Here is a 13,785-nt window from a genome sequence, read left to right on the forward strand (position 1 = left end):
CTGATTTTTGCCATGATTGTGTGCTGTTGGTTTTCAAGGCTACTGTGGAGCTGGGAGGGGAGATGAGAATGGGCAAGTTACCCAGATTCAGCCCCCTTATTTTGGATAAGTGCTCTGTGGATGGCTGCAAGACTTTTGTTAACTTCCAGAGTTTTGAAGAAGTTGATTTTGAGTTTTCTCACTGCTTTTGAAGGAGAGAATTTTCTGAGATCTTTACCCTGTCAGTTTCTTTACTGTCACTCCAGTCTTTATCCTTTTAATTGTTTTCCGTGTGCACACAAGAGAATGTTTAAAGGTACATAGTACTGTGTCAGCTGTCTAAAACAGTTTTTCCACTTAATATAATGTTATCTGTCATGCTTATTCTTCTAAAACTTATAATGTATGGTATTTTTACATATGGGAATACCATGATATATTGTTTCTTTCACTTGTTTTGGGGACATGGTTTTTACAGTCTTTTACTTTTATTAACTGTGTTTTGTTAGATGTTCTTATAGCTAAATCTTAAATATATTCTCAAAATTATGAATGTGTGGAAGTGGAATGTGTTGAGTCTGGGAGCACGAAAATTTACGCTTTTGGTCTGCAAAACCAGATTGCTCTTCAGGCAAATGGTTTAAATTTATATTCCACCAGTCATGTAGGAGATGCTTATTTGCCAGCATCCTAACCCGGTACTGGGTACTATTATTCATTTCATTTTGTGCTCCAGGAGATCTTTTGGCACGATGGAAATGTTTTATATCCTTGAAATGTTCTATATCTATATCTAGTATAGTAGCCACTAACCACATGGATCCTCAGCACTTGAAATGTGACTAGTCCTAAATGAAGTGTGCTGTATTTCAAAGATTACTACAAAAGAAAAGGATGCAGAGCAATGAATATGTGAAATGAATCATAATAATTTTTATATTGATTGTATGTTGAAATAGTGTTGTATATACATTGGTTAAATAAAACATATTATTAAAGTTAAATTCTTTTTACTCTTAGTTTTTTAATGTGTTTAGTGGGGTAATTACAATTGCATATGTGATTTATTTTATACTTTTATAAGGCAGTGCTGATTAGACTCTAGACCATTCTTCCTTTAAAAAAAAGCCCTGCTTCTTTAAAGCTTATGCTGTTTAACAGCAGCATGTTCTCACACTTTTTAAATTTGCCAGTTTGTATTTATTCATCAAGATGGCACAAAACACTTAGTTTTCCTTTCCTCCCCAAGCTCTGTCATCATTCTGGGGCATTTTTAGTGCCCATGTGTACAACTAATTCAGTAATTTAGCCTCACAATTTCTGGGTTGTGCTTGGGCCATCATTTTAACGGTCCCATGTAGTTATCATCTAGAACTTCTGTTCCACCTCTAAAATTTTAATTGTATGGCCTGTTCTAACCACAAGTTCACATTCTTTTAGCTTTCTCATTTCCTTGTTTCCTACCTTTCTTCCTTGACCCTTTTCATTTTGTTCACTGAATCACTTCAGCTATACTTGTCAGCTCCTGTAATTCCTTGTACTTTTGTGCACACTTTCTGCAAAATAAGAGTTTCAGTAAGTACAGCCTGTTTGCTGTACTGAAGTTGCAGATTGGTACTGGACAAAAAGATTCTATGGCTTCTGGGATACATTCACACAGATTTGTGGTCTTCAGCCTTAACCTGCATATAGAGTTGCTTGGCTGTCTCCTACGGACTCCTAGTCTTTCTCTCTATTCTTGTGGTTGCTCATTCAAATGTTACCTCTTAATATTCTCTGGTCCTCCTCTCCTTAGAATTAGTACATGATTTTGTCTTTGGCCCTTGGAGAAAACCTCATCCCTCACTCTAGAACATTGTATCCTGACTTACCCTTTTTTCAGCCATTTGTCTACTTGATCTTTTCTATTAGCATTTAAATGGATGCAACTATCTTTTTTTTTTCTCTTAAAACCCTCCCTTGACCCCTTGTTATTCTCCAGGTTCTACCTTATTGCTCTGCACAGATGAGCATTCAGAAAGAATTGTTTATACTCATTCCCTGCATTTATTCACTGTTTATTTACTTCCAATATGCATTTTTCTTCTATCTTTCCCCTGTTCTGACAAAGGTCCCTGATAGTAAGTAGATTCTTCTATATCTATATTGATCACTCCAGAGCTTTTGGTACAGTTGACCACTTCTTGGAAAAGGCCACTATAATTGATCTCTTTAAACTGCATCTAGGAACCTCTTTTTTCCTCATTCTTTTTCTCGCTCATCTTTTTCTAGATTTGTGTAGGTGGTGGGATGTTAGTGTTGGTTCTGGCCTGCTTCCTACTTCGTGTACTATATTTGGATTCATACCCATGGCCTTCTTACCATTTAAGTGTTGGTTTAAAATGTTTTATCTGTTTCACCCAGACATTTCTAGAACTTCTAACTTTTATATATGCAAGCTGTGTACTAGACATTTGTCTCTCTAAAGTCCAGTTAACACCTTAAACTCAAGTGATTCCTGCTTTTAATGATTGGTACCACCGTAATCCAGTTGTTCAAACCTAAATTCAGAAATCTCAATCTTAACACCCCCCGGGTTAGTTATAGAGACCTGTAAATTCATCTCATTAATATCTAACCTAGCACTGTCAAGTAGAAATTAATGTAAGTCATATATGTAATTTAAGCTTTTCTAATAGCCACATTAAAAAGTAAAAAGAAACAGGTGCAATTAACTTTAGTTCATATTTTATGTCACTCAATATGACTAAAATTTCATTTCAGCATGCAGTCACTATAAAAATTAAGATATTTTTCAAAATTCTTTTCATACTAAGTTTTCAAAATCTGGCATGTATTTTGCATTTACATCCCATCTCATTTCAGGCTAGCTAAATTTCACAGTTTTTGATAGCCACGTGTAGCTAGTGGCTACCTTAATAGACAGTTGAATTTTAGCTTCTGTTTCTCTTCATCCTCACTTCTTTCTTGGCTCAAGTCTTAATTTTTTTCCCTGGGTTATTGCACCAGCTTTTGGGATTGCTATCATTCTGAGAACACTTATAGTTCATCTTCAATATTCTTGTTAGTAGTAATTTTCTAAAATAAGAATGTGATTCTGCATGTGAATTAATGTGATTGTGCATTCTTATGCTTAAAGTCCTTTAATGATCTCCATAAGCTTTCAAGATGAAGTCTAATCTTTTTTTTTTTTTTTAAGATTTTATTTATTTATTTGAGAGAGAGAGAATGAGAGACAGAGAGCACGAGAGGGAAGAGGGCAGAGGGAGAAGCAGACCCCCTGCTGAGCAGGGAGCCCGATGTGGGACTCGATCCCGGGACTCCAGGATCATGACCTGAGCCGAAGGCAGTCGCTTAACCAACTGAGCCACCCAGGCGCCCAAGATGAAGTCTAATCTAAGATCCTTAGTGTGACTAACAAAATCCTTCATGATCTGGCTTTTGCTTAAGTTTCCTATGCTGTAGCTCCCAGACGCTGAAACTAAGATGTATTAAATTTGTAGTTCCCATAGAGAATCATGCTCTCCTTTTGCTTTTGAGCCTTTGCAGTTACCAACTAGTTTGCTTGAGACCCGTATTTTCCAGCACCTACCCACATTTCTCATCAGACTAAGACCTGCTAGTCCTTCAGGATCTGAAGCATCTGACCTAAGAATAGAACCAAGCTCCTCCCCCTCCCCCTGCCTTTTTTGTTCTCATAGCCATTCTTCATGTTTGCCTAGATCATAGTATTTTATCACTGTTATTATAATTGCCTTCTAACTTACCTGACCTTAGGTTCTTAGTTTCATAAGTAGGGATCTTGTTTTTATTAATTTTTGTGTACCTAATTGCTAGTACATACATTGTGAAGGTCCAGTAACTATGTTGATTGAGTGAGAGAGTAATTCTATATACGTAGAGATCTAGATTCCAGGTTCAGAGTAAAGAAAAAAAAAGTTTTAAATTATAAGTCATCTTATTCTTACATATATTCATAGATTTAAATATTAAAATATTTTAAGCATATTAACTAGGAATCCAGAATAGAGAAAATAAAAGTTGGTTTCATCAGTACATAATTGCTCATCTCAGTGAAAAGGGAGGAGCTGAGGGCAGGCAAACTAAGACATGAACTCTTCAAAAAAATTAGGGTGAGGGGACATTAAAGCCAACATTTAGGACATACCCTTGTAATCTTGTAACATTTTAGTGTTCTTGTTATTAAATCTGGAATGTAGGTATTTTTATACCAGTTATACTTAAAATATTTAAAACATTTAAATGGTGACATTCTTTAATTTTTCCATTGGGTTATGTAAGACTAAGCAAGTGCTGGAGAGTTATATCTATGTATACGATGTAAGACTTTTAAGAATACTAAGGAGTAGACAGATAAAATTATGTATCAATAACCTTTCCTTTTGTAGTGCATAGTTTTTTGTACTTAGAATTGCTTAAATTTTACAAGAAGGAAAATTATTTTTGTCCATGTATAAAACAATGTACAATATATGTATGTTTTAAATTCCAAAGGGCACAAATTGAACTTGAAGTTAATTAGGAAGAGACCAAATGTTTATCTTTGAAATTTAAAGTTATGGATAAAAAGCTTGGATGTTTATAGCCTGATTTTTTTTTTTAATTGCAGTTATTAAGGGGAGGAATAGAATTCTGGTGATATTAAGGTAATTTGGGGCTGAATGTCTCATTTTGTAAAGATGAGGGAAGTTGAAGGTTTGTAGTACATGTAGCGTGGGTATGTTTTAATTTTCCTCAAATTCTGGTTTTTGCCAGGTTTCCTTTCTGTTACAATTCCCCTTGCTCGATTTTGTTGTTGTTATGGAAATGTATTTTTGGCATTTTTCAAAATAAATTGCTGCTTTTCTCTTCTGGAAAATTTGTTGAAACACATTAATGTTCAGACCTTTAAAAACGATAATGGATTTCAGATGCCAAGATTTTCATAACTTTATTCTTTGGAATCGGAACAAATGGCAAGAGAAGGTGAAGTATTCTTAAGGGTTCCAATAATCTATCAGTCGGAACTTACTTGAAGCATCTTGTTCTTCAAATATAATTGATTTCTAGAAATAAGGTTAAGTAAGTTAAACACTGAGATTACTGGATATTGTATTTAAGTTGATTTTTCCACAGACAGTGAAATAACAAGCAGTGAATTGTTGTGATTTGATTTTCTTAAATAAGAATTTTGCCATAGAGATTTGGCATAGTAACTAAAAGATTTTTGTAAATATATGCCTTTAGAGAAGATGATTTGGGGGCACTTGGGTGGCTCAGTTGGTTAAGCGGCTGCCATAGGCTCAGGTCATGATCCCGGGGTCCTGGGATGGAGCCCCATATCGGGCATCCTGCTCAGTGGGAGGTCTGCTTCTCCCTCTGCCGCTCTCCCTGCTTGTACTCTCTCGCTTGTACTCTGTCTCTCAAATAAATAATCTTTTTATAAAAAAAAATTTTGATAACTGTTTTTTCTTATGTAACTCATATTTCAAATCAAGTAACACTTTTGAGACCCTAAGGTATTTTGGTAGAAGCCTGCATGAGAATATACTTTTATCTATATTCACATGCTTATAAGTGTCACAGTTATATCATTCACATCTATAAATAATGTTTCTTATCCAGAGATTACATTTCACACTGGTACTGTGAACATTTTATTTGGCCAGGAAAAGAATCAGTGGGTGGTTAAGTCTTCTGAATTACAGACTATGGTTGATTTTAGAATTTGGGGTAAGGAATGATTCTTATGAAATGTGAAAAGTCTATATGTTTTAGTCAACCCATGTTATATTATTGGTATATTCCCAAAGTCTTTTTTTTTTTTTTTTTTTGATCTTTGGACACAGTTTTTTTCCTTAGAAGGAATTTTCCTGAAAGTATATATTTTAGCCATTTAGCTTTTTAAAATAGCTCTCATGTATCAGCACTTTGCTAGGAATATAGAGATGAGTAGGACATGTTTTTCTCCCTCTGGGAAATAATTATAGGGGGCTGATAAGTAATGTGTTTAATTTTAAAATAATTTAATTTAAAACAGAATTATTTAAAATGTTATAATATTTATGTGCAAATAATTGTGTACCCTCAACCTACTCACTCATTGCAGACTATGTTACTGAGACTGCTCTTATCCAAAGTTACCAGTAACATTATTTTTATGGTTATGTCTTTGGTATTTCATTTGACCTTTCAGTGGCATTTAACACAGTTGAGTGACCTTGAGCCATTCCTGGTGTTCCTTCTTGCTGACTGATCTTTCTCACTTTCTGCCTCACAGCTCAGTGTTGGAGTGCTCCAGGAGTGTGGCTAGACCCCATAATCTGTAGTTTCTCCCCGAGAATCCAACCCTCTGCCAATACTACTTATATGCTTATGATTCCTAAATCTATGTTTTCAGCACCAACCAACCCTGCATTTTGTGGACTTACGTATTTAACTGCCTACTGGCCTTCTTGAATGTATAATGGACACATCACACTTCACATGTTCAAACTTGTTTATGATTTTGACGATTTGGGCCCTCACCACCTAATCTTTTATTCCCCCCCATTGTTCCTGTTTTTCCTTAGAGATACCACTCCATTGAGTTGTTTAAGCCAAAAAGTAGGAGTTATCTTGGTCTGTTTTTCCTTCACCAGTCACATCCAGTGCATCAGCAATGTCCTGGCAGTTTTACCTTCAAAATATATTCTGAATCCTTCTTATCTCTTCTTGCATCCACACCATCTAAATTCAGTATACCCTTTCTTTCTTGGACTATTGCAGTAGGCTCCTTACTAGTTTTCTTATCTCCACTTCTTCTCTTAGCCGTGAGAGCTATCTTTAAAACACAAATCAGGTCAGGTCACTTGCCTGTGTATAACTCTCTAGTGGCTTCCCATCATGCCTAAAATAACATCCAAATTTCTTACTTTGGCTGGGTCCCACATGATCTGGCCTCTGCCTGCCTCCCTGACCTCGTTTTCTATCACTTTTCTGCCTGATCCACCGCCTTACTTCATTGTAGTTCATGTACCTTCTTTTTGGTCTAAAAGTACTAAGTTCATCTCCACTTTAGGTCCCAGCCTTTTGCCTAGACATCTTTCCCCCCTTTTCTTAATTCATTCCCAATATTGTACTATATGCCAAAGACTGTTCAAGGACTTGAGGGTAAAGCAATGAATAAGACACAGGGACATACTCTCGGGCATTTTTCTCATATCTTGTTTGGAGCGGTCCTTGAATATGCAACCTAAAATACTCTCCCTGATACTTTTTCAACTCTCCCAGATGGTGGCTTCTTTTTTGATGCCACAATTTATGTAATTTATTTAATTTCTACCTTGATGGCTCACATTGTAGTTGGAGATGGAGTAGGGTGGAGATTGCAATAAATATGATGAGTAAAATATATGTTAGATGGTAAAAAAAAGTTCTGAGGAGAAAAACATAAAGCTGCAGCAAAGTGCGGAGGAGAATGGAGTTGTAATTTTAGATAGGGTGGTCAGGGCAGGCCTCTGTGAAGTTGACATTTGAATATCATCATCTGCTCCAGGTTGTGATATAACTCATAGATTTATGTCAATGTAAAATATAGATGTACACTTTTCACAGACATTGTGTCCAAAGTTAGTCTACTTTCTTCTCTGTGCTTCGTTGGTTGCCTTTCAGTTTTCACAGCTCACATTAACTTCATCTTCCCATTTGTTGCTTGCTATCTTTAGCTTCCTTCCCTTTCCTGTATCCACAAGTCTGTATTTCTTCCAATTCTGAACTTTAATCAGTAGAACTTGAAATATAGCAGTGTATAAAGATTTTTAACTAAAACATTTGCATTTATCTGATATGGGCTGTCTTAATTCAGGGATTGACCAAGCAAAATTGTATGAAAGTTGCATTTTTTTCCCTGGGTTTTAAACTCAGTCCCTATATACCTTGCTGAAACTTCATACTTGACAGCTTTTCTACCATTTTTTTAAAAAAACTTTAAGTGCAGGGCATAGTAATTGGTTTTTATAAAAAGATAAGAGGTCTTCAGGAGAGCTGCTGCACATTAATTAAAACTCACTGGGACTTACATCCCACAAAAAAAGTATTACTTTGACATGTATAAAGTCTGTCCTTATTTTATTGTAATTTATTTCTAATTTGTTGAGTTACATGCAAGTAACTTTCATTTTTCCCTCTATTTTTTGCTATGTTCCAATGGATTTGCCTTTCCTGTTTGGACTGAATGTGTCATATACAATTCTTGGAATTCCTCATTTACTGTTCTGTGGATCTGTTCTGTTGGAATCTGGAACACTGGAATGATGGAAATGTGTTCTTTACAAAGTAGCTGTGAGTATATGAGATAATTTTTACAGAGATGTTTTCAGTCTAAATTAACTTAAATTTAACTTACAGTTGAATGAAATATGAGCTAAGGAAGCCTTAAATTTAATACATATTTTTAGTTTATACATAGTAGGCTTTCAAATATTTGGTTTTAAAATACTATACTCTGATCAGTATCCTAGTTAGTATTTAAAACTAGCTTTTCCATTTAATTGGCTTGGTTATCCTGTCAGCATTTGGCTTAAAGATTAGTTTATATGAATCCCAAAAAAAAGGCTAAAAGGTGGTGGATGGAATATTTTGTTACATGTGATACTAGTGAGGAATGCAGATTGCTATTTGTTAAATCCAAGTGTGTTGAGTTAATCTTTGATCTCATGAGTATTTTTTTTTTAATGAGACATTAAATGTGTCAAAAACTTTTAAGAGAAATATGTACCTCTTAGGAATATTTTGCCATTGTATTTTAATGATGACTAAGACCTACCTCTAAGTAAAATTAACCAGTAAGACTACTCACTCAGATGGTCTGAACTATGGACAGTTTTTCTCACCATTGGGTAAGTTAAAAGTCAGATTTAATTACTACACCAATTTAAAAGTAGGCTTCTTTGAATTACTCATGAAATTATTGTTGAGGTCATCAAAGAATCAAAAACCATGCAGAAAACTGAATTCCGATTTTCTTTAAAATATGGATAAATCTGATGTCCCTGATGAGGGAGGCAACAGGATCAATTGAAATGCTGAAATGGCATAATTGGACCTGGTATTAATAGCTTGAAAGATATTGTTTACTGATTGGCCTTGACTATGAGAGTTTTAAGAATTTATGAGAAAATTGTTTTAAACTCAACATTTGATTTCATTTCATGAATAAGTAGACAAATTTCAAGGAATTCATACCTGTGATAATTAGTATGAGCAAAGGGATAATTAAAAGAGTTCTTACTGGGCGCCTGGGTGGCTCAGTTGGTTAAGCAACTGCCTTCGGCCCAGGTCATGATCCCAGGGTCCTGGGATCGAGTCCCACTTCGGGCTCCCGGCTCAGCGGGGAACCTGCTTCTCCCTCTGGCCCTCTCCTCTCTCATGCTGTTTCTCACTCGCTCTCCAATAAATAAATAAATAAAATCTTAAAAAAAAAAAAAAAGAGTTCTTACTATAAGGGGATTTGAATTTTTTATTATGAAAAACCCTTTATTTTTTATTGTTATTTTTTTTTTTAGCTGATTGGTCAGAGTCTTGTTATTGACTCATTGTAAGTTGAAATCTTTGCTCTGAGGCAGGTTTCTTTAGTTTTTACTTTTTGCCCATGTGTTTTTATAATTGACCATTATATTGTCAAATCACTCATATTCCTAATTCATTTTGTTTATTGTTGCAATTAATACTTTTATTGGTAACACTATAAAATCTATTTGATTTGCCTTGAATAATAGTTTGTATAGTTTTCTAAAATAGGTTATTGACGGGAATTTGAAATGTGTGACAGAAGACTTTTGTTGATACATGAATAACTTGGCCCTTTTTGCTTTTCTCAGCAACAGAAGAACCTTGAAGGCTATGTGGGATTTGCAAATCTCCCAAATCAAGTATACAGAAAATCAGTGAAGAGAGGGTTTGAATTCACACTTATGGTTGTGGGTAAGATATGTTTTACTAAAATTGGATTTTGATACAAGTTTTAAGTTATTAATCATCTCAATGAATTTAAGAATAGCCTGAATGACTGTAGGAATCGTGTTTTATTATGTGAGTACATTTTTTTAAAAGATTTTATTTGTTAGAGAGAGAGAGAGAGAGCACGCATGCAAGCACATGAGCAGGGGGGAGGGGCAGAGGCACAAGTAGACCCCTCACTGAGTGGGGAGCTCCACACAGGGATCCATCCCAGGACCCTGAGATCATGACCTGAGCCGAAATCAGATATTTAACCGACTGAGCCACCCAGGTACCCCTTATGTGAATACATCTTAAAGTTTAACTTGGTGGCATGATAGGAATTATATATTTTCTTGCCTCTTTTTTTTTTTAAGGTGGCACAATTTTAGAAACTAAGTAAAAGTTGAAAAGCAGTGGGGGTGGTAGAGGAATAGAACACTATAAAGAAATTCTCTTCAATTGGTAATGCTACAAAAGGAAATAGTGTCTGGTGGTTACTTATTACAGGATAATTTTGTTCTCTGGCTTATATACTGTAGTGGAGTCATATCACATGAGCATTTAACTTAAACATACATGCTCTGAATTTGAGAAAGAAGGGTGAGGTAGAGGTTCATAATCATGCAAGTGATTACCCTGGAAATTCATTCAATGAGTATAAGCTCTGTAGTGAGTGAAATACGGCTTTGTTCTCTAATTCAGTCTCATTTTTCTTATGTGTTTTATCCTGTGAACACCATACCCTGCATGAAGTCCATTTTAAGAGATTGTCGAAGGTTATTTTGACTGTATGTTGGTACCATTGTTGTTATATTTGAAGAAACAGTATATCATATATAAGAGTAGTAATTTTAAATGTATAATATTTTCACCTCATATAGGCTGACTTCAGAATGTAAATCCTGAGGATGAAACTGTGTTTCTCTATATGTTTTAAGAAGGTGAAAGACAGGATAATGGATTCACTGTCCTTGACAAAGACAATTGAGTTGATGCTGGGTCTTTTTTGTAGTGTTCATTAATTTTTGCTAATTACACTCAGCTCCTGTTGTTTTTATTTGGGTGTTGAATTAGATTAAATGAATTAACTCTGAAATACTCCTTCATTGAAGGGAAGAATATTTTATCAATTGACCAGAATATTTTACCTGATGGTCACTTTGTGGTTGTTTGGAAATATCTCTGTTACGATAGTTTAAATAGTTAAAACATGGTACAAAGTCTGCAAACTTGATGTTTGGTAGAGTTGGTTAATTTGCCCGTCTCTGGTTGAGTAGAAGCGTAGTATACCCAGCTTGCAAATTGCTGCTGTGAAGCAGAGGTGGGTCTAGATAGATAGATGGATAAAACATTCAGAACATACTTTTCCTTTTGTAGGGCAGTTAACATCATTATATGTGAAGAAATAGTAAATCTTACCTTTACATATATAACATTTATGATCTTAAATGACAAACTGTAAACAAATATAAGATCATTTTGTAATTTGTAAGAAAAGTTTCTAGGTCTGTTAGGAGCACCATAACAATTTAAAAAAATTTTTGATATTAAAATTTTAGTTCGAAGGATAACTTCTTGAACATATACTTAGTAGAATAATATCTGGGGATCAAGGCCAGATATTTGGTTCAAAATCTCTGACATTTTTCCAGGTGAAAAAGATTTAAGTCAGCTGAAATGATTTTTAGAGGAAATATGCAATCTCGGAAAGTATATTATTTATTAGTTTCTGGTCAGTCCTTTTGTGAACTACAACTTTTGTTTTTTCTTTTCCTCGATGTGACTTCAGCTGAGGGGGGGGGAGAATGGGTGTTAATATCCTGACCCACTTCACCTTGAACGTTATTGTTTAATTAGCTGTCTGTGTATAGACTTGTTGAAAGCAAGGAGTAAGTCTTTTCATCTACATAGTTGGGAGTGTCTAACACATAGTCATCTTTTAAGTGTCTAACACATGGTTGGTTTTTCTGACTTTAGGCCAAATCTAACAGCTTTGTTTGCAAATCACAGAAACATAAAGCTAACCTTACTTTATTATTCTTTACTTACTCCTTATAAGCTAAGTCCTCATTTTTTTTTTTTTTTTAAAGATTTTATTTATTTATTTGACAGAGAGAGACACAGCGAGAGAGGGAACACAGGCAGGGGGAGTGGGAGAGGGAGAAGCAGGCTTCCTGCCGAGCAGGGAGCCGGATGCGGGGCTGGATCCCAGGACCCTGGGATCATGACCTGAGCCGAAGGCAGATGCTTAACGACTGAGCCACCCAGGCGCCCCAGTCCTCATTTTTTTTTAATTTAAATTTTACTTAGTTAACATACAGTGCAATATTGGTTTCTGAGAATTCAGTGACTTATCATATACAACACCCAGTGCTCATCACTAGTGCCCTCCTTCATACCCATCACCCATCAACCTTCAGTTTGTTCTCTATCATTAAGAGTCTCTTATGGCTTGTTTTCCTCTCTCCTTTTTTTCTTTTCTCCCTTCCCATATGTACATCTGTTTTCTTTCTTAAATTCCGCATATGAGTGAGATCATATGGTATTTATTGGCTTATTTTACTTAGTATAATACACTGTAGCTTCATCCACATCATTGCAAATGGCAAGGTTTCATTCTTTTTGATGGCTGAATAATATTCCTGTGTGTGTGTGTGTGTGTGTACGTACGTACGTACATACACACCCCCACATATCTCACATCTTCTTTATCCATTCATCAGTAGATGGACATTTGGACTCCATCCATAGTTGGGCCCTTGTTGATAATGCTACTATAAACATCGGAGTGCATGTAGCCCTTCGAATCTGTATTTTTGTATTGTTTGGATAAATACCTAGTAGTGCAATTGCTGGGTCATAGGGTAGTTCTATTTTTAACATTTTGAAGAACCTCCAAACTGTTCTCCAGAGTGGCTGTACCAGTTTGCATTCCCACCAACAGTACAAGAGGTTCCCCTTTCTCTGCATCCTCAGCAGCACCTTGTGTTGTTAGTTTTAGCCATTCTGTGAGATATATTTGAGATATAAACTCAGAGTAGTTTTAGCATAATAACGATCCTTATTTTTTTTTTTCTTTAAAGATTTTATTTATATTTATTTGACAGAGAGAGACAGAGTGAGAGAGGGAACACAAGCAGGGGGAGCAAGAGAGGGAGAAGCCAGCCTCCCGAGGAGCAGGGAGCCCGATGCGGGGCTCGATCCCAGGATCCTGGGATCGTGACCTGAGCCAAAGGCAGACGCCTAACGCCTGAGCTACCCAGGCGCCCCACGATTCTTGGTTTAAGACTTAATATATTTTTACAAACTGAAAAATCTATATTTAACAGTTGATTTCTTTATGTAACTCTGTCTTTTGTTCGGAAAACTTTACTTAGTAACCTTGCCTCAAAAGCAAAATTTATTGAGTACTTACTTAAGTGCCTTGTATCAGGGAGGCATAGTGTATATTCCCATATCTTAAAGGAGTTTATAATTTATGTGACAACATAAAGTATACATAAAAAGGTAAGTAACATTTCTAGGAAGTACATATGAATCAGTGGAAGCATACAAAAATTAAGGGCCATAGAAGTTGAAGGCTTTGGAAAACTTGTCCCTAGTTGGAGATTATTTTTGCCTTATTTGAGGAGGAGAGGTAGTAGGACAGATTTTTGAAGAATAGAATTGGGATAGACATTGAGTGGAAGGTCCATTTGGGAAAATAATAGCTAATACCTGCATAACCTATTATGTATCAGGCAGTGTTCTGAGTACGTACCTAACTCACACAAACCTTAACAACAACCCTGTGAAGTCGGTATTATTGTTATCCCCATTTTAGAG

The 13,785-nt window shown here is 35.6% G+C and overlaps 1 protein-coding gene across 4 annotated transcripts in view; it reads left to right on the top strand.

The window, feature by feature from the left end:
* The window catches only part of SEPTIN7 (septin 7), a 121,404-nt gene that overhangs the window by 24,231 nt on the left and 83,388 nt on the right, over positions 1 to 13,785 (top strand). For 3 of the 4 annotated variants that reach the window (XM_035020902.1, XM_035020898.1, XM_035020897.1), the window contains exon 3: positions 9,840 to 9,942. In XM_035020902.1, the coding sequence (XP_034876793.1) occupies positions 9,933 to 9,942 (10 nt within the window). In that variant the 5' untranslated portion in view covers positions 9,840 to 9,932. Of the gene's footprint in view, positions 1 to 8,819; positions 8,859 to 9,839; positions 9,943 to 13,785 lie in introns of those variants that run through there. The other variant, XM_035020900.1, reaches the window with a different exon arrangement.

The sequence above is a fragment of the Mirounga leonina genome, unplaced genomic scaffold (genome assembly GCF_011800145.1).
Source record: "Mirounga leonina isolate KUSES-001 unplaced genomic scaffold, KU_Mleo_1.0 Mir_174, whole genome shotgun sequence".
Taxonomy (NCBI): domain Eukaryota; kingdom Metazoa; phylum Chordata; class Mammalia; order Carnivora; family Phocidae; genus Mirounga; species Mirounga leonina.